Source organism: Oryctolagus cuniculus, chromosome 14 (genome assembly GCF_051225735.1).
Source record: "Oryctolagus cuniculus isolate XC-2025 breed Fujian yellow rabbit chromosome 14, ASM5122573v1, whole genome shotgun sequence".
NCBI lineage: Eukaryota > Metazoa > Chordata > Mammalia > Lagomorpha > Leporidae > Oryctolagus > Oryctolagus cuniculus.
The window spans coordinates 61,873,952-61,894,089 of NC_142880.1; the positions used below are offsets into that span (position 1 = coordinate 61,873,952).

General features: G+C 38.3%; 2 protein-coding genes across 12 annotated transcripts in view; one reads left to right on the forward strand and one right to left on the reverse strand.

Moving 5' to 3' along the window:
- The window catches only part of SKP2 (S-phase kinase associated protein 2), a 62,197-nt gene extending 55,003 nt beyond the window's left edge, over positions 1 to 7,194 (forward strand). Inside the window, exon 10 of one of the 3 annotated variants that reach the window (XM_051853834.3) lies at positions 6,940 to 7,194. In XM_051853834.3, coding sequence (XP_051709794.1) covers positions 6,940 to 6,988 — 49 coding nt within the window. In that variant the 3' untranslated portion in view covers positions 6,989 to 7,194. Of the gene's footprint in view, positions 1 to 6,342; positions 6,730 to 6,939 lie in introns of those variants that run through there. The other 2 variants (XM_089312732.1, XM_089312730.1) reach the window with 2 other exon arrangements.
- NADK2 (NAD kinase 2, mitochondrial) overlaps positions 1 to 20,138 on the reverse strand; it is an 84,948-nt gene that overhangs the window by 48,535 nt on the left and 16,275 nt on the right. For 5 of the 9 annotated variants that reach the window (XM_089312727.1, XM_089312722.1, XM_070056640.2 and 2 more), the window contains exons 2-8: positions 19,631 to 19,719; positions 18,701 to 18,789; positions 16,336 to 16,417; positions 11,555 to 11,638; positions 9,470 to 9,606; positions 4,496 to 4,574; positions 619 to 714 (exon numbers count right to left, since the gene is read on the reverse strand). In XM_089312727.1, the coding sequence (XP_089168853.1) occupies positions 619 to 714; positions 4,496 to 4,574; positions 9,470 to 9,606; positions 11,555 to 11,638; positions 16,336 to 16,406 (467 nt within the window). In that variant the 5' untranslated portion in view covers positions 16,407 to 16,417; positions 18,701 to 18,789; positions 19,631 to 19,719. Of the gene's footprint in view, positions 1 to 618; positions 715 to 2,053; positions 2,120 to 4,495; positions 4,575 to 9,469; positions 9,607 to 11,554; positions 11,639 to 16,335; positions 16,418 to 18,700; positions 18,790 to 19,630; positions 19,720 to 20,138 lie in introns of those variants that run through there. The other 4 variants (XM_089312726.1, XM_089312725.1, XM_051853830.3 and 1 more) reach the window with 1 other exon arrangement.

The following is a 20,138-nucleotide window of genomic DNA, read 5'->3' on the forward strand; positions in this document are numbered from 1 at the left end:
GAATTTGTATTCAGGAGAGAAGACAGCTATATTTATGGTTTGGAAGGCATCTGCATGTACAAGGTATTTTCAGAAAGTTCATGGAAAATGCATATTGTGACAAAATAAGCATAGATCTCAAAATATTTTTTGCATCAAAATAAACTTTAATTCCATTTTCCCATGTACTCCTCACATGTACGAAGAAACAGAAGAAACTACCTAGGACAAGGTATCGAGTAAAAAGATACAGGATATCCCAAGTTATCTCTAGTTAGGCCTACAGTGTGCATACTTCCAGCCTATCTTTTCTATTGTACTTTGAATCATTTCTTTACTATTTAAAATATTCTTTAATTATTAAAAAATATAATCTCCACTTCTCATTTCCTTTAATTTCTTCACAAACCTAGAACAGGAGGCTCAATAATGACCAAACCTAGGCTGTGGCTGTATTCCAGGAAGCCAAGGCAGGACTACTGGACCCAAGCAACAAGTGAAGCAGAAACTGGGCCAACCTATGTAAAAACAACAGACTACCTGCTGTGTATTAGAGACTTTAGATGCTTGTGATAGCAAGCAAGGTGTATTACTTGGCATATTTCACAGACATTGATAAGTAACATCCCAATGACTCACCAAGCCTTTGATCCTGTTCCTGTACACAAATTGAGCCCTGAACTCTTCTGTTTTTCCCATGGACCATCATCAACCGAAATCTCATAATAGGAGGCCCTGCAAATCGAGAAGATAAAACTATGTTTGCTGAGTTTATGGTTCATAGTAAATGAGATCGTTTTCTTAAGAATTGATGAAATCTAAGTAAGTCACTTGACCAAGACATATCTGACTTAGTAGGCACACACATCATGGTGCTAATTCCAATGTGGATTAAGTGAAAAGTTAGAAGAAAAAAATACTTCTGCATGTCTGCATTTCTTTCTGATATACTATATATGTTCTGTTCTATGAATACTTTAATAATTGAAATTGGGGCTTCTTATAAACTTAGCTAGCTAGCACTGCTGCTACTGCTATTACAGAGTCTGACACGTACATAGCCTCATTTCAGAATTGAAAGCAATAGACCACTCTGAAGTGAGTTTCTTCTTGGTAACTAGTCCCTGATATTTCTAAATCTATGTTCAGTTCTTCGAGTTACCAATAATTTAATCTAAACTCTTGTTCCTTATGTTATACACTAATATTCCTTTGGAATTCGTAGTAAGCTAAGAGACATAAGGTGACAAAATTTTAAAAACAATTCTCAAAAAATATTGAATTAGAGAACAAAACTAGAATTTTTAAGTTATATTAATTTTAAAAGTTATATATGTTTCTTGGAATATTTCATACAAATGGGTTTTCTGACACTAGCAAGAACAACACTGTTCTTCAACTTCATGAATGTGGAAATGATTTGCAACTATACAAAGAACTTTTGGAATATGTGAAAGCTTATTTTGTAAACTTTACCTTAAAATAATGGTGTCAATGATCTACACAGGCTTTTCATCTCCAGCAGAAAAAGGTAAAGTAAGCCCTTAATAAAATATAGCTTTTCAAAATTATGACAATTATTAGACATGCTTGCAAACACTAAAAGTCTATGGATAATCTATTATTGAAACCTTTTCCATTTCTCTTGCAAGCTTTTAATTTGTTAAGGTTTTACAAGACAAAATTCTTTTCCATTTTTCTCTGAAGTCCAAATTCCTTATAAAAATAAGAGACAGCAGGTCTACTATTCACATTCAATCTATTTCACAACTGTTATATCTTCCTAGAAAATGCACATTAGGAAACTATTATAAACAGACAAGTCAGCCAAATCCTAAAAACGGCTGCTAATATGGCAGAATCAAGTAGAAACAAAAGACATTAGAGGTAAGTGAGGGTGGGTAGAGGAAAAGCAGAGACAGAGAGGAAGAAAGGTGTAGTCAAGTCAGAGATGTTGAGCCCAAAACAATGAGCAAATTTAGTGTCATTCTCACATGCAGGTTTATCAAGATTAGTCAATTCACAGAATTTTTGTTTCAGGGAAATTATTTTTTAAGGCAGCAATAAAACTCACAGTCCCTTTAGAGTGGGTACACTTCTTCTTAAATTGTCCACTGCTACAGCCCAAGAATAAGACATTCTAGGTTAGAACAAATAGGAGACAAGAAAAAAAAATTGGGCTTTTAAAATGTTCTTAAATCTAAGAACATTATAAATGAGGCAGGAATAATATTGCTGCACTTTGTAGTTTTCAAGCAAAGCACTTAGGTTTTCAGGGCATGGTAAAATCTTAATACAGGGTCTGGAATCAGAAATACTGGGTTTACGTAATCGTTCTGATGCTACTAATCATATGGTCTTGGGCAAGTTATCTGAATCCCCAGATCTCAATTTTTTTCAATGATAAACTACTACTCTCTCTTGAAACTGCCATGAGGATTAAATGAGATCACTAGCACAATTTACACAATGCCTGAAACAAAGCAGGCATCCAATAAATGTTCATTTTCTTTCTGCCTAAGGTTTTTACAGAATCTTTAAAAATAAGTTCTAATAACCCCAAAGGTTAAACTATGTTCAATAAGTTCAACAGTGTCAGAAGCCAACCCATTACTGCCTTTATCTTGGTAAAGATATAAGGTGAGACATTGAGAACACAAAAAAGAGCAGCATCAGACATTAACCTCACAGGAGTTCACTCCTCAAAAACCTATCAGCTATTCCCAGTTCTCCTCCTTTTATGAGTTATTTAATTTTTTAGTAAGTACAAATTATAAAGCAACACTAGTAGAAGCTCTCAGCAGTTAACAATACAACCTTTAAAATATACAAACAGAATAAGACAGTAAATGGCTTGCCTACAACAAGCATAAACTCACAAAACATGTTCACTTTTGTCATTAATTCAATGGATTTTTAGTATTGTTGTTTTCTTCTTTGTCTTACATCTTTAGCAAAAATAACTAGATACCACTACAGTTACATTTTCTCCTCTCTTCTATCACACATCTATTACTCATCTCTATTATTACTTCAAATTCAATAGTAGCAAAAGAATAAGCTACTTTATTTTTGGCTCCCTTTAAATATTTTACTTCTTTAAAGAATGATAAACTTTTTAAAATTATATATTTCATACCCTTCATAAAGTAAGATACCACAATACCACTACCTGTATCTTACACATCTTTACATCCAAAGTGACTTACATATTGCATGCAGCAGGTACACAGTATATTTTTACTGAATAAATTTAATATTACATACAACAAAATAATTACAAAAAGTCAAAAAAACGGTTCAAATCATTCTGAATTAGTTTTTGTTCTTTTCATTACAAGAGTTGGTAATAAAGCTATTTACTACTGGCTAGAACTTGGATATATTTTTTAGTTAAGACAAATTCCTTTCACCATAATTAAAACTTCTTATGAAAAAACAAGATTTGCAACAGACAGAATTTCTGAATTTATGAAATTCTCAAGTAAACTAAGAAATCAAATCACATGGCCTTCAAAGGTTTACACGGTTCTGGTAAGGAAAGTGGGACATTAAACTCATCTTTAATATTCTATCTCAAATTTACTTACATCTACAAAAATGAGAAGTCAAGTTCTAAAATACTACCAAGAGTTAAATTAACTCAGATTATGGTGTTCATTCTTACTAGTAACTATGTTACACAGACACATTCTGCAAAAACATTTTGTGGACAATTAAACCAAAGTTATATGCAAGTTCCACAAAACAGATTTTATCAGTAATAAAATACATACCACATTTTTATACTCCTAATGATGAACTATAGTAACCTTAATGTTTGCTAATAATGGTTATAATCTTGAACTGTCAATACACTTGCCTTATATGTTACACTGAAAAGGATACAACATCACCTATGTAGCACACCTGTCAAAAATGCCTTGTCTGAATCTTGCAGAGAAAAGAAAAAACATATAAACCTAAAATAAGGGATATTCTGCAAATCAACTGGCTTAGATCACTCAAAAATATTACTATCACGAATGGGGTTAAGGAATCATTCTTAATTCTAAAGGGCCACAACAGCCAAATGTAATACGATTCTTAATTGAATTCTGGATTAAAATAAGCAAACTATGCAAATTAGATTTAAAGGACACTAAAGACAATTAGTGAATGAATGCTGAAGTGGACTGTCTTTATAAAAGTTTTACATCAGTTACAAACGTATGGCTAGCATACCCTTATCACCCTCATAAATATTGGTAAAGCATCTATCTAATAAATTATAGGCTCTAGGAAGTAGTGCAGCAGATAAACTTGAATACTTTATTTAACCTAGCAATTTTTAGTCACAGAATGTTCTTACCTCTTAATGTATAAAAGATTATGGAAATATTTTCTTAAGTAATAAATTCTTATTACCCATACAGTGCTAATCAAAAATCTTAACCAGGTCATAAAAAATTGAATAAATATAAAAAAGTACCAAAACATTAAATTCCATACTCAATGTCACAGGTTTAAAGGTTACCTGGATGACAGACTCTCCCCAATGAAGACTTCATTTAATGCTCTCACTGGCAAAAGTTGGGGTCCTGAAGCCTCAGACCCTATAGGTAATGAAAAAATTTAAAAAATCCAAAATAGTTCCTCAAATTTCAGAAATGTTATGATAAAAATTATATGAAACATTAAAACTTACAATTCTAATTTAAAGTATCTATAATATAAACATTAAAGTCACCTAAACATATCAGCAAGAAAGCTTCTATCTCTTCAAAATAAATTTTTTTTTTTGACAGGCAGAGTGGACAGTGAGAGAGAGAGACAGAGAGAAAGGTCTTCCTTTGCCGTTGGTTCACGCTCCAATGGCCGCCGCGGCTGGCGCACCGCGCTGATCCGATGGCAGGAGCCAGGTACTTATCCTGGTCTCCCAAGGGTGCAGGGCCCAAGCACTTGGGCCATCCTCCACTGCACTCCCGAGCCATAGCAGAGAGCTGGCCTGGAAGAGGGGCAACCGGGACAGAATCTGGTGCCCTGACCGGGACTAGAACCCGGTGTGCCAGCACCACAGGGGGAGGATTAGCCTAGTGAGCCACGGCGCCAGGCCAAAATAAGTCTTGATTCATCTTGAAACAATTTTCCAAGAGTAATAAAATGTATTTATCTATCTCATAAGATTCCTGTCATATTCAAGTTAGTTTTCTTCTGGAAGCTTTAGAGAAGGAATGACCTAGTACTTCTAAAGAAAAACAATCTTGGATTTAAGCAGCAAATTACAGGCACAGCTTGTGCTGGAAACAAAACTAGATTGGTTACAGAGATAAGCAGTTGTTTTTCTTTTCCCAAACAAAAAACCAAGAGTGCTTCAGCAGGGTGGGTGTTGTAGCATAGCAGGCTAAGCCTCTGCCTGTGATGCAGGCATCCCACGTGGGCACTGGTTCGATCCTGGCCGCTCCACTTCCGATCCAGCTCCCTGCTACCATGCCTGGGAAAACAGTGGAAGATGGCCCAAGTACTTGGGCCCCTGCACCCACGTGGGAGACCCAGAAGAAGCTCCCAAGTCCTGGCTTCAGACTGGCCTAGCCTCAGCCATTGCAGCCATTTGGGGAGAGAACCAGCGGATGGAATCTTTCTCTCTCTTGTTCCTCTCTCTTTCTGTAACTTTGCTTTTCAAATCAATAAAAAAATAAATCTTTAAAACAAACAAAAAAGAGTGTTTTAGCAACAACAGCTTTGGGGAAATACTACCTTATCTCCCTTCTTGATTCCTAAAAGTGTCTTTTTTTTTTTTTTTTGATCTGTGAAGAATGTGCACAGTTTAAGTTATCTTCCTTGATGCTTATAAACATCACTAACTCAAATAAACTACTCCAAAAAGATTCCCAGTGCTTTCTGGACCAAACTCCCCATGGTCACTTGAAATGACTCCTTTTACATCTTTTATCAGTTTTCAACTAGAAATAACAACCTCAACCTCTCAAAGCCAACAGAAGATTTAGTGAACTCAAGTATCTCTGTGGACACGTTTACTTTTCTATACCTTCCACAATTTCTTTCTAAGTCAGTGCTTAAAGTCTATCCCAGCTGTGGTAGGCAGTGATTCCCGCCTCCTGGTACTCCCTTGTGAATACATACACTCTCATACCAGGGTTGCCCTATGTGATCAGAATACAGAAGAAATGATGGTATATCACTTCTGAGATTAGACAAGAAAAAGACATTGTGGGATCTGCCTTTATGCTTTTTCTCTCAGATCACTTGTGGGGAAAAATATGTCATACATAGTGTGAAGTGGCCAACATGGTGAGGAACTAGTCTCCTGCTAAGACATGTAATGAGCTGAGGAGTGGATCCTCCAATATGTTATGTCTTCAGATACTGCTGTCACCAACAACAGCTTGGCTGTCACCTCCAGGAAGATTTCAAACCAGAACAAACCAGCAAAGTGCTCCTGGACTGCATCCCATATGGGCGCTGGTTCAAGTCCCGCCTGCTCCACTTCCTATCTAGCTCTCTGCTATGGCCTGGGATAGCAGTAGAAGATGGCCCAAGTCCTTGGGCCCCTGCACCCACATGGGAGACCCAGAAGAAGCTCCTGGCTCCTGGCTTTGCATTGGCGCAGCTCTGACCATTGCGGCTAATTGGGGAGTGAACCATCGGATAGAAGACCTTTCTCTCTCTCTCTCTCTCTCTCTCTGCCTCTCCTCTCTCTGTGTAACTCTGACTTTCAAATAAATAAAAATAAATCATTAAAAAAAAAAAGACCAACTGAATTTCTACTGGGTGTGGGATTTCAAAGACAGTAGTGAAGTATAACAAGATTGTTTGACCTGAACAGCTGGTAGAATGGAGCTGTCGTGAGCTAAAATGAGGAATATTGTGTCAAACTGGTTTGGAAGAACACAATTTCAGTTTTGGATGTAAGTTTCACATGTTTCTTTGAATATCTAATAGAGATACGAACTGTTCTAGTCCCAGCTGCTCCTCTTCCAATCCAGCTCTATGCTATGGCCTGAGATAGCAGAAGATGGCCCAAGTCCTTGAGCCCCTGCACCCGTGTCAGAGACCCGGAAGATGCTCCTGGCTCCTGGCTTCGATTCGGCGCAGCTCCGGCCATTGCAGCCATCTGGGGAGTGAACCAGCAGATGGAAGACCTCTCTCTCTGTATCTACTTCACTCTGTAACTCTGTCTTTCAAATAAATAAAATAAATCTTAAAAAAAAAAAAGAACAATTGGCTGGTCTTTTAAATAAATTAGTACCTTTTTTTTTAATTTAAAGAGCTCTATAGGATCTAATAGCTAGATAAATGCAGACTCCTACATTTGATAAGTGCTTTTAAAACTAGCTGTGAAAGATATTCTGGGGCCGGCGCCGCGGCTCACTAGGCTAATCCTCCGCCTTGCGGCGCCAGCACACCGGGTTCTAGTCCCGGTCGGGGCGCCGGATTCTGTCCCGGTTGCCCCTCTTCCAGGCCAGCTCTCTGCTGTGGCCAGGGAGTGCAGTGGAGGATGGCCCAAGTACTTGGGCCCTGCACCCCATGGATCAACTCGGTGCGCCGGCTGCAGCGTGCTGGCCGTGGCGGCCACTGGAGGGTGAACCAACTGCAAAAGGAAGACCTTTCTCTCTGTCTCTCTCACTGTCCACTCTGCCTGTAAAAAAAAAAAAAAAAAAAAAAAAAAGATATTTTGGGAACAAGTTGGTGAATATGGGTGAATATGGCTTGAGTAGATGAGTTGAAAACTTACAGAAAGAAAAAGCTGAAAACTGTTAATGTTAAAAGCAGGATTCAGAATAGTATGAATACATACACACACCAAAAAAACAAACAAACATATACACACACACGGAACACAGAGAAAAAACAGAAAGTATGTACACTATGGTGCTACCAGTGGTGAACTCTGGATGACTGAATTGTGAAGTTTTAATTTTTAATATTTTGGTCAGCAATATTTTCCGACGTGTTTACAATATGCACACATTGCTTTTAAATGTTTTTCTAAGAAATGATTCATTAAGTTACATTCTGCTGACAGATAAGAAGACTGATGACAATTTATCACAAGATTCAGAAAAACGAAAGTCACTGATAATCCTGACAAGATGTTTTTCAGTGAAGTAAGGACAACAAAACTTGACTGAAATACTTTGGCAGCTCCTCAAAATGTTAAACAAAGAGTTACTGTAAGATCCAGTAATTATACTCCTAGGTGCGTAGCCCAGAAAAATGAAAACTAATGTCCACATAACGACTTGTGCACAGACAAACATAGCAACATTATTGTAGTAGCCCAAAGTATAAATCATAATGTCCATAACAGATGAACAAATAAACAAAGTGTAGAAGTCAGCTCTCCGTATTTGTGATTCCTCATTTGTAGATTTTATTAACCAGAGTGGAAATATTGAAAAAAATTCACACTGCACTGAACATGTACAGACTTTTCTCACTATTGCCAACAAAATAAATAGCTACCTACATAGCACCTGCATCGTATTAAACAAGCTAGGCATGACTTAACATACACAAGATGATGTGTACAGGTTACACACAAATACTATGACTCCTAATTATTGGGATTTGAACATTTATGGATTTTAGTACCCTTGGGCTTCTGGAAACAATCCCTCACAGATACTGAAAGATGACTGTACATCATACAACAAAATATTATTCAGCTATAGATAATGACAGGCTACAGTTACTTGGAAACATCCAGCTAAATGAAATTAATCAAAGAAGAAAAAACACTCTCTGGCTTCATGTACATGAAATGTTAACAAGCAATTCTTTAGACAGTAAAGCACATTAATGGTTTCCTAGGATGGAAATTCACTGCTAATGAGTATGGATTTGTTTTGGGGTTGCTGAAAATGGCAAGAATCTTTCTTTAAACATCAACTATCCCATCAGATATAATGCTTCCCTAATAAGGTAGTTTTCAAACATGTCCTAGGAAACATTTCTTCTAGAAATGTTATATTTCTCTCTTCAGATTCTAATTATGGGCCAGCACTGTGGCTCAATAGGCTAATCCTCCCCCTGCGGCCGGCACCCCGGGTTCTAGTCCCGGTTGGGGCGCCGGTTCTGTCCCGGTTGCTCCTCTTCCAGGCCAGCTCTCTGCTGTGGCCCAGGAAGGCAGTGGAGGATGGTCCAGGTGCTTGGGCCCTGCACCTGCATGGGAGACCAGGAGGAAGCACCTAGCTCCTGGCTTCAGACTGGCACAGCGTGCCAGCCGTAGCAGCCATTTGGGGGTGAACCAACAGAAGGAAGACCTTTCTCTCTCTCTCTCTCTCTCTCACTGTCTAACTCTGCCTGTCAAAAAAAAAGAAAAACTTTCTAATTATAAATTTTGCAGCTGCTGTAGGCCACTGTACTTACCTGCCATTAGTGGCACTAAAAATAAATGGATTATAAATTATTAGTTTGAAAAACTTGAGGTCAAAGAGACTATAAGTGCCATATTGCCCCCAACACATCCACCTCCCCATCTACCTACTTTCATCGTCAACTCGTTCAATGTTGAAAGCTCTACTGTGCTGATTCAAGCTCAGCTGCTGCTCGTGCAGGTCCACAGGAACTGGGTTGATACCGGTCCCCTCAAGGTACAGGCGGATCCGCTGCCTCCAAAGCCACCTGAGGAAAGGGAAGCAAAAGCAACTTACGCTAAGAGAATAAATGCAACTAAGGATGGACGTACTAAGTTCACAACATTTTTAAATTTAATATTAAAATGCTAGTTACCCATGAAGGAATTATACCAGAAACACCTAAAACTCAAAGGTTCCTGCTCAAAGACAAATTTGGGTGTTTAGTTCTCTTTTTCATTATAATAGAAATAGTTAACATGTTTGTACAAAATCTCCCAAGTAATTTGAGTTAAAATCAAACTCAAGAGATCATGAAGTTCCAATTACTGAACTAAATAATAGTTTGTGTTTGTTCAGCAAAAACATTATACAAAAAAGAAAGCATTCTGAAATTAAAATAACAGTGTTAAAAGTGGAACAGCACAAAATTTAATAACAGTAAAATAAATTAAGAAATAACAATTATAAATTTTCTGATTACACCTCAATTTTTAAATGATATTTGGTAAAAGAAAAAAATCAGAATTGATTTCAAAACTAATATTTGATGTATCCAAAGCCAATGGGACAGAAGCTGACAATGCAACATAGCAGGTTAAACCACTGCCTACAACACCAGCATCCCATATAGGGTTTCAGCTGCTCCATTTCCCATCCAGAACCCTGCTAATGTGCCTGGGAAGGCAGAAGATGCCTCAAGTGCTTGGGTTCCTGCACCCATCTGGATGAAGCTCCTCGGTCCTCACTTTGGCCCTGGCCCAGCACTGGCTGCTTCTGCCCACTGGGGATTGAACTGGTAAGATCTCTCTCTCTCTCTCTGACTCTCACTCTCACCCTGTCTGTTTCTAACTTTCAAAATAAAAAAAATATAAATAAATCTTAAAAAAAAAAAAAGCCAAAGGTACAGATTTTGTTAGGGAAGTATATTATACTAAAATAGAATCAAACTTGGTTATAAATTAGTCATTTCCAAAGACGCCAAGCTTCCAAAATGAGTAGAAACTACTCACAAGAGAAGATTTCACACAATTTCACAAAGTATCCAGGAAAAAAGCTTTAACTGTACATCTGGTACAAGCCAAAAAGCAAAAGGCGTCTAGGTTGGCACTCTCAAATATAATCAGCTAACTTCAGCTCAGCTTCTCCCTCTGGCCTCCTCTTTAATCTGACCACTGAAGAGATTATATAAAAGAAGTATTTTTTAAAGATTAATTTATTTATTTGAAAGTCAGAATTATGCAGAGAGAAGAGGCAGAGAGAGAGAGGTCTTTTATTTGCTGGTTTACTCCCCAAGTGGCCACAATAGCCGGAGCTACGTTGATCCAAAGCCAGGAGCCAGCAGCTTCTTCCAAGTCTCCCACGTGGGTGCAGGGGCCCAAGGACTTGGGCCATCTTCTACTGCTTTCCCAGGCCATAGCAGAGAGCTGGATCAGAAGTGGAGCAGCCAGGACTCAAACCGGCGCCCATATGGGATGCCGGCACTGCAGGCGGCAGCTTTACCCACTACCCACAGCGCCGGCCCCCAAAAGAAGTATTTTTTAAAACCCTAACTATACTGTTTAAGAAATACTTAATATGCAAGACTAAGATAGCAAGAGTCTCAGTATGGCTGAATTAAATCTAAATCCTAGTCATTACTGAATAGGAAGTTAAGGATAATGAATATAAAATCTCAAAGTCTGAACATTCAAATGCAGCAAATAGTTTTTCTTTCTACCAAACACAAGAAAGTGGAGTCACCAACTCTATCTCACTAAGGAGAGAAGCCTCTACTTGGAAATTACATTATTGGCCAGCTAACATTTTGTCAGTGTTTCTCTACATGGTTCCAGGGGAATTAGAAGGCAAGTTAGATCTGTGCAACTCAGTATGTATTCTTTATATGGCTACTGTTATAACTGTGGAGCAATTCAAGTATTACCTGGTGTGTTTCATTTTTTACAGCATTATTAGTGGCATTTGCTTATTTAAATATAACAGTAAGAAATTCCTACCTGAACTCACCGCGAGAGAACTTCTGCAAGGCTTCTGGGAAGGAATGTGTGTATCGAACAGGCAGGCATAAATGACCCTCAGACCTTTATTGTAAAAGACATTTTGGGGGTGGTGTAAGGAAAAGAAGAAAAAGAAATGAGAAAAAAAAATTTGTTAATTATCAAACTACAAACATGAGATGAAATTCTGAAAGTTTCTAGATTTTATTTCATGTTTCTAGAAAACTGACTTTATTTTCAACATGAACAAAAAATACCAAATAGAAATAGTAGTCTACATCCAGTTTTAATGTTATAACACACAATAATATTCAAGTTCCCACATTATAGTAGATCTACAAATAATAGGAAATCTGTCACTGATGGATGACCTGTAAAGTAACCTAATGTTACAGTGTTGCTTGTATTTTACCTTTAAATTACTCAACTATTAACTCTGGGCAAGTCACTTTAAGATTCCTCATCTCAAAAACTGTGACAAAAACCACCAAAGACATTCCTTATTTTAAGGACTCAAATTATGTCAGTGTTTTGAATCATAATCCTTTTCTAACATCATTTAAGATATCCTGAGAGTCTAGAAGAGAACTGAGAAAGCTTAACTCACTATAGTGCTTCATTTATTCAAAGTAGTTCATAGCTTGATGTCAAAGACAAAGTAAAACAAGTAACTGCAAACTACAAGTTAGTCAGATTGCCTATGGGCTGCTATAGGAAGATAACAACATGGTGTCCAGAAATTCAATCATCACCATTTGTTTGATACTTCATTCTTGAAGAAATAGGTAAGGCTGGACTCTTGGCAAATAAATTCCTAATAATAAATATAAATTAGCTGATGTAAGTGTGAAGAGTAGAGAAAAAAGTTTTTACAAAGTTATGAATAGTCAATTTCTTTATCTGAGAGGGTCAAGACTGAGGTTAAGAAAGGGCAGGGCCTAAGTTTTTAATTTATATACTCACTAATATTTAACACAGTGTTAAGTATGTAAAGCTATCACCAGTTATTTGATACAAAGATACCTGCAAGTCTAGAATGCTGTAGAGAAAGGTCTCTGATGAGGTTATAGTCAGCTATCAGTTAGGGATACAGGCAACCAACTAACGGTTGGAGAGAATTAGAGAATCATACTGACCTAGTTGTTTTTTAAAGGAAAATATAAGTTGAATAACGTGTATAAAATATAATTACTTAAGTTAAGAATATCTTAATGACATAAAAATATGCTATTAAGAAGTTCTAAGCCCATCCATATTCATCAATACTGAAGGCAATCCAAAGCCAATCACTGAATGAATGATCTCAAATTATTCATGTTCAGGGAATATTTACTCAGCTACATTGGAATCCTAGACCTGCCCCCAAGGTCATTTAATTAATCATTCTTTTTTCAACTGCTTATTGCCTACCAGCTATGAATGATAGTGGGGACTGGCACTGTGGCATGGTGGGTTAAGCCACCACCTGCAATGCCAGCATCCCATATAGGTACCGGTTTGAGTCCTGGCTGCTCCACTTCCCAACCAGCTCCCTGCTAAACCACCTGGAAAAGCACCAGAAAATGACCCAAGTACTTGGGTCCCTGCACCCATGTGGGAGACCAAGAAGCAGCTCCTGACTCCTGACTTTGGCCTGGCCCAGCCCAGATGCCATGGCCATTTGGGGAGTGAACCAGTGGGTGGAAGATCTCTCTTTCTTTGTCTCTCCCTCTCTCTGTAACTCTGCCTTTCAAATAAATAAGCTTTAAGAAAAAACAAAAACTATGATAGTGACAAAATACAAGGTTCTACATTCAAGGAATTTATAATCTAAGAGAAGAGACAAACAAGCAGAAAATAATATAAATGCTTTCTTTACAGGAAAAGTGTTGTCAGAGCCCAGGAAAGGAACCAAAAGTCTTGGATAAACAAGAACTAAATGCTGTTAAGGGTATTCTTGGCAAAAGCATATACAAAGGCATGAAAAAAAAATGTGCCATCTTGATAACTTTCACTTACTCTTTCATATCATACACTATCTTATACATCAACAAAGCTCCTCCAAAGAGCAAAAGCATCCCCATGCGAGCATCTAGCATGTATGTTAGTAGATGCTCATACAGTTACAATTTGCACTTACGAGCAGCCTTTAGGAAGGATTACCCTGAACAATGTATAAACCTGTAAGTTTATGAAGATAGATGAAACTAGAAAAGCAGAGACAATGGATGGTTATCTGTTATGCTAAGGAATTTGCAGTGTAACTTGAAAACCATAGGGAAACCCTAAAGATTTTAATTAAGGGGCGGATACAATGAGTTGAAGAAGACACAGTGTAAAGGATGGGTTAAAAAGGGAGAGATTGAAAGCTACTGCAGTAATTAAAAAATAATGAAAGGCTGAGTGATAGTGAAGCTGGCAAGAGATGGACTCAAAGTTGGTATCCTAGAACTCAGGACCAATGTGATGATGGGGTGAGGGAGAATTAGTCACCTCTTCAGCACAGGTGATGATTTCATTCAAGAACGATGGTTGATAAGAAAGGGAAGAGGCCCATCTGTAGGCTAGTAAAGATGTCACATTTTTAATAGCACTAGATAACATCCAACTACAGGCCAGTGTGGTACAACTGTATGAGGAAAGGGGAAAACAGCCAGGAATAAGGATAGGGAATAGACAGAGGCCAGATAATATAAAGCCTTGTGCCATAGTTAAGTTGATCAGTTGTTCCTTGGACTGACGATTTCATGGAACACAACACTTCTAGGCCTAAAACTGGGAAAATCTCAGGCAAACCAGGAGAAGCTGGTCACCCCAGATACAGAAAAGGATTAGATCTTATTCTGAGTTAGAGGGAGAACCACTATAATGCCCTCAGCAAAGAAGTCACATAATATCAAACTTTTATAAAAAGATCACACTGGCCATAGTAGGGAAGACAATGATCAAGTTTGGTGTTAGATAAGATCTGTGAGTCACCAGGATCTGAATTAAAGGCACAGGTGTTAATCTATTATTGAAACAGTAAAGTGAATGAAGGAGAAAAAAAAGACGACCTAGAGCACAATATTTGAAAATACCAGTAGTGGGGCCAGCTCTGTGGCATAGCAGGTTAAACTGCCGTCTGCAGTGCCGGCATCCCATATGGGCGCCAGTTCGAGTCCCGGCTGCTCCACTTCTGATCCAGCTCTCTGCTATGGCCTGGGAAAGCAGTAGAGGGTGGCCCAAGTCCTTGGGTCTCTGCACCCATGTGGGAGACACGAAGGCGGCTCCTGGCTTTGGATCGGCACAGCACCGGCTGTTGCAGCCATCTGGGGAGTGAACCAGAGGATAGAAGACCTCTCTCTCTTTGCCTCTCCTTCTTTCTCTGTGTAACTCTGAATTCCAAATAAATAAATAAATCTTTAAAAAAAGAAAAGAAAATACCAGTAGTTTAAACAAGCAGTGACAGAAAGAAAGAAAGAAAGAAAGAAAGAAAGAAAGAAAGAAAGAGAGAGAGAGAGAGAGAGAGAGAGAGAGAGAGAGAGAGAAAGAAAGAAAGGAGGGAGGGAGGGAGGGAGGGAGGGAGGGAAGGAAGGAAGGAAGGAAGGAAGGAAGGAAGGAAGATAGATAGATTGATTCTTCAAAGAGATAAAGACAAAGAAGTAGCCATAGAGATTTAGAGGATCTACTGACAAAAAATAACAGGAGAAGCAAGGAGTATAATGAAGCCGAACAGCCACTCCTGAAGTAGCCACCACATAGAATGGTAATGAGAGATGACTAGGGCTACGCAGAAGGCTTTTGGGTCCAGTTCTAAGTGTAGGAGAAGTGCCACCACATCCAAGTTTCTATGACTTTTTTTCCCAGATGACCTTGGTAGCTGGAGTGGAAAGGATGATGATCAGACTGATTTGGATCGAATGGGAAGATAATGATTAAAAATATTTTAAAAACTATCAAGAAAGTAAATGAGGTGAAGGAGAATTAAACAAAGAAAACAGAGGGGATCAAAATACTTAAAGAATTAATTTAGTGGGATGAGAGATAAAGGTTGTTAAGGCAGGAGGCTTTGATCAGAGTGGAATCAGGACTGTATAAGATGGGGAAATTCCTGATGATCAGTCTAGGTATAAACACAGCTATGTGTGGATCAGTCTAGGTATAAACACAGCTATGTGTGACTAGGACAGAATGAGAATAAGTAATCAGTGAAGCTAGGGAATAAAAAAAAAGTAATAGTATTGGGAGAAATCTACTAAGTCAATGAAGTCACCAAGAAAATAAGTAGAGGCAATAACCAGAATATAAATGAAAACTATAAGGAAAAGCAAAGAAAGAACATTAACTCAACACTCAAGCAATACCAAAGGTCCCAACACTTACCAGGTCAAGGGCTCAGGTCTTTTCTGCCACAGATCCTACTTCCAAACTGCCTATACTCAAATCTGAGGAGTGGTCCATCCTGTAACATAATATCCTATCACCAATGCCAGCTAGATGCATGTATATTTTATGCCTGAGCTAAAAACTAGAACTATCCTTGAAAACAACACCTACATGCCTAAATTCCATCACTTAAATGTTTTTGAAACACGATTCTACTGGTAGCTAGGAACAAGGGTACCTCCACTTGAAACATGTACTGAAGTCCCTGTTGCAAAAGGGTCCAGCAATGTGACTGTAATAGAGGAAATAAAGAAGAGTTTCCCTATTTTAAGATTTGTATCAAGTAGATATAACACAAAGTGAAGCAGAAATGTTTGTATTTATAATCTGCCAAAATAAACACAAACCAACCAATCAGAAACATTCTTCCTTACCGTTCTGGATCAGTGTTTACCCCTATCACTGGTTTAAGTCTGTCCAAGACTTTACTTGCTGCTAGAAGCATTGTGCCATCACCTAAAGGACAAAAGACAAAAAAGATAAGACAACTAGAGTTATAAACAAGTTTTTTACAACATTTTGAAAACAATTACTTTCTTTAAAAAAAAAAAAAAGATTTATTTATTTGAAAGTCAGTTACAGAGAGAGAGAAAGAGAGGCAGAGAGAGATATAAAGAGGTTTTCCATCCGATAGTTCACTCCCCAACTAGCCGCAACAGCCGGAGTTGCGCAGATCCGAAGCCAGGAGCCAGGAGCTTCTTCTGGGTCTCCCACGTGGGCGCAGGGGCCCAAGGACTTGGGCCATCTTCTACTGCTTTCCCAGGCCACAGCAGAGAGCTGGATCAGAAGTGGAGCAGCTGGGATACGAACCGGCGCCCAACACGTCAGCACTGCAGGCAGCCGCTTTACCCACTACCCCACAGTGCCGGCCCCAAAAACAATTACTTTTGTTGTAACAATTACATCCTACACTGTTGACCAGCCACAGACCACTCCACTTCTTCTCTCTTTTTTTTTTTAAACGTTTATTTTATTTATTTGAAAGAATTACAGAGAGAGGTAGAGACAGAGAGAGAGGTCTTCAATCCGATGGTTCACTCCCCAAGTGGCTGCAACGACTGGAGCTATGCCAATCCGAAGCCAGGAGCTTCTTCCGCGTCTCCCATGTGGGTGCAGGGGCCCAAGCACTTGGGCCATCTTCTACTGCTATCCTAGGCCATAAGAGAGAGCTAGATAGGAAGAGGAGCAGCCAGGACTTGAACCGGCGCCCATATGGGATGCCGGTGCTTCAGGCCAGGGCTTTAACCCGCTGGCTCCATACTCTACTTCTTTTCTACCATCTGGACTTCTGCATCAGAGTACTTCAAAAAATTCATGGAGAACAGAATTAAAAGGTAAGTTTATTCTGACACAAAAAGCTTTTTAATTCTATGCACAGCTTTTTCATAATACATATTTTCCATGAACTTTTTGAAGATTTCCACTACAAGCAGATTTCAAAATTCTGAGGCAACAAAATAAACATATTTTAATTCCATTTTTTCACAAGCTTTTTCAAGTACCCTCAAATCATGTCTACTGCTAAAATCCAGGAATTTAACAAATTTTAAATAAAATCTTGATTTCTTTTAAAGATTTCTTTTTATTTATTTAAAAGGCAGAGTGACAAAAACAAAGAGACAGAGAAAGAGAGAGATCAATCTTTCACCCATTAGTTCAGTACCCAAATGGCTGTAATGGTTGGGGCTTGGGCCAGGCTGAAACCAAGGGTCTGGAACTCTTCAGGTTTCCAAAAGGGTGGCAGGAGCCCAAGCACTACAGCCATCTTCTGCTCCCTTCTCAGACACATTAACAGGGAGCTGGATAAGAAGCAGAGCAGCTAGGACTTAAACTGGAGTTCAGATATGGGATCCCAGCACTGCAAATAGTGGCTTAACCTGTTGCACCATGACACTGCCCCTAAATTTTTAAGATAAACATTTTAGAATAATTCTTTGCTGTGAGGGGCTTCCTTGTGTGCTATAGAATGTGAAGTAGCATCCCTGATCACTACCCACTAGATGCCAGAAGTGTTCCCCTTCTTAGGAACCACTGCTCTAATCCCAAAACGTCCATTAGTCAATTCTCTTTCCTTTTCCCATAACACTACTCCAAATTCACTCATTTTAATGAGAACATACCCCCAAAATGTCTAACTTTAGATTTTTCCACCAACAGCTCTGTCGATTTAAAGTTTTAGAAAGAGCACATTAAAATTCAGGAAAAACATAAGCAAACATTGGGGCCAAACAAGAACGGAATTTACATAATCCTGACATGGTGTAACTAGGCATTTAAAATTTAGGTGAGCTGGAATTCTTGTACCCCTGCAAAGTAACTTTGTCCTTAAACTGTGGCCTTGATACACCTACCTTCCCAGGATGAACTTGTCTCACCTGGGAGTAGGACACATTCTAGGATCCCATCTGGTTTGTACATTCAATTGGGGTAACACCCCTACCAGATAAAAAGAGGTGGAGAGCGGGGAAGAGGACTCTTTTTGCCATGGGCCACGCTAATAGGTACCACTGTCATTTTCTCACTCCCTAGCTGTTGCAGTTATTTAGGGAGAGGACCAGTGGATATCCATATTATCTCTTGCTCTGCCTGCAAAGTAAATAAATATTTTTTTAGAAAAAGATCTCTTAAACCTAATCTAAAAATTTGTCTTATGGTAGGACTCAGAAGGCTTTAATACAGCTAGACCCCAGGATATTTGGAAATAATGTATATTAAAGAATACTCTCATAACTCTATTACCTCCTGCAGCTATGACAGCGTCAGCCCATCGAACAGTCTCTTCATCGTATTCTCTCCTCTTGACCAGACGAACCTCAATTCCCTCATTCCTAAGAGAAAAAAGCAAAAGTTACATAAAATTCATTAATAACATCTATAATAGGAGTATTATTTTCTGAGAGGCAGATTATTACAATGGATGTATAAATATAAAATAAATCTGTCTTATAAACAAATTTGTATAGTTAGCTTCATTTACACTTAATAGCCAATTAGCTAAGAGAAGTCAAGAAGCAAAGGAATAAATTCAAAGGAATTATCATCTCCATGTGCTTTAAAAACATTTTCTAATCACTGACAAATAGCAATATATAGTTATATATATAGCTATAATTTTATTACCTTCACTTCTTGTAATATTAAAGTTAATACAGTAATGGCCCAGAAGACTAATACTTAGACAAGTTTTGTTTTAAAACTATTGTTATTTTAAACTTAATATTTGTTGAGTGCCAGACTAAAATACTTTGTAATCTACATTTTCTCATAATGATTCTCTTGTGTACATGTTTATTCCTACTGCACTAAGCCCAAAATTAACTGAAATTTCTACAATTTAGTCACTCAAAAAGTAAAGTACACCCATACAATCCACCTTTCTGAGAAATGAAACACTGCACATTGAAGCCTACTGTGTACTGAATTAACTCTACAACAAAGGTAGTTCTCTGGCTGACCAAATAATAACTGAAAACATCCATGAAATTTTCTGGAGAACAACAAAAATCTCCTTAGAAATCTGTAAGGTCAGGTCCATTAATTTTGATATGCTTTTTGTAAAATGGTCTCATAACAATCTTTATTTAAAACCTAAACTTTATCTGCCAATACAAGTAAAAAATGGAAGTCCTAAATATACAATCCTAGTCAAGACCTCATCCGTAGACTTACCGTAAACTATCTATAATATGCTCTACATTTTTGGTGTGAATATGATGTCGTTCAAGCAGTCCACTGTAGCTGGAGCCTTTCAGTGCAAGCTAAAATAAAAAGAAATGTTTTACTATTGATACATATGATGTTATAAAGTCAAGCCTTTAAAAAGCTATTTATAAAATGAAACTTTTTTTGAAGATTTATTTTATTTATCTGAAAGACAGAGTTAGAGAGAGGTGGATACCGAGAAAGAGATAGGTCTTCCACCCACTGGTTCACTCCCCAAATGGCTATAACAGCCGGAACTGAACCTATCCAAAGCCAGGAGCTTCTTCCTGGTCTCCCACGCGGGTGCAGGAACCCAAGGACTTGGGCCATCTTCTACTGCTTTCTCAGGCCACAGCAGAGAGCTGGATCAGAACTGGAGCAGCCAGGACTCACACCAGCACCAATATGGGATGCCAGTGTTGCTAGGCCAGGGCTTTAATCTGCTATGCTACAGCGCCAGCCCCCAAATTTTTTT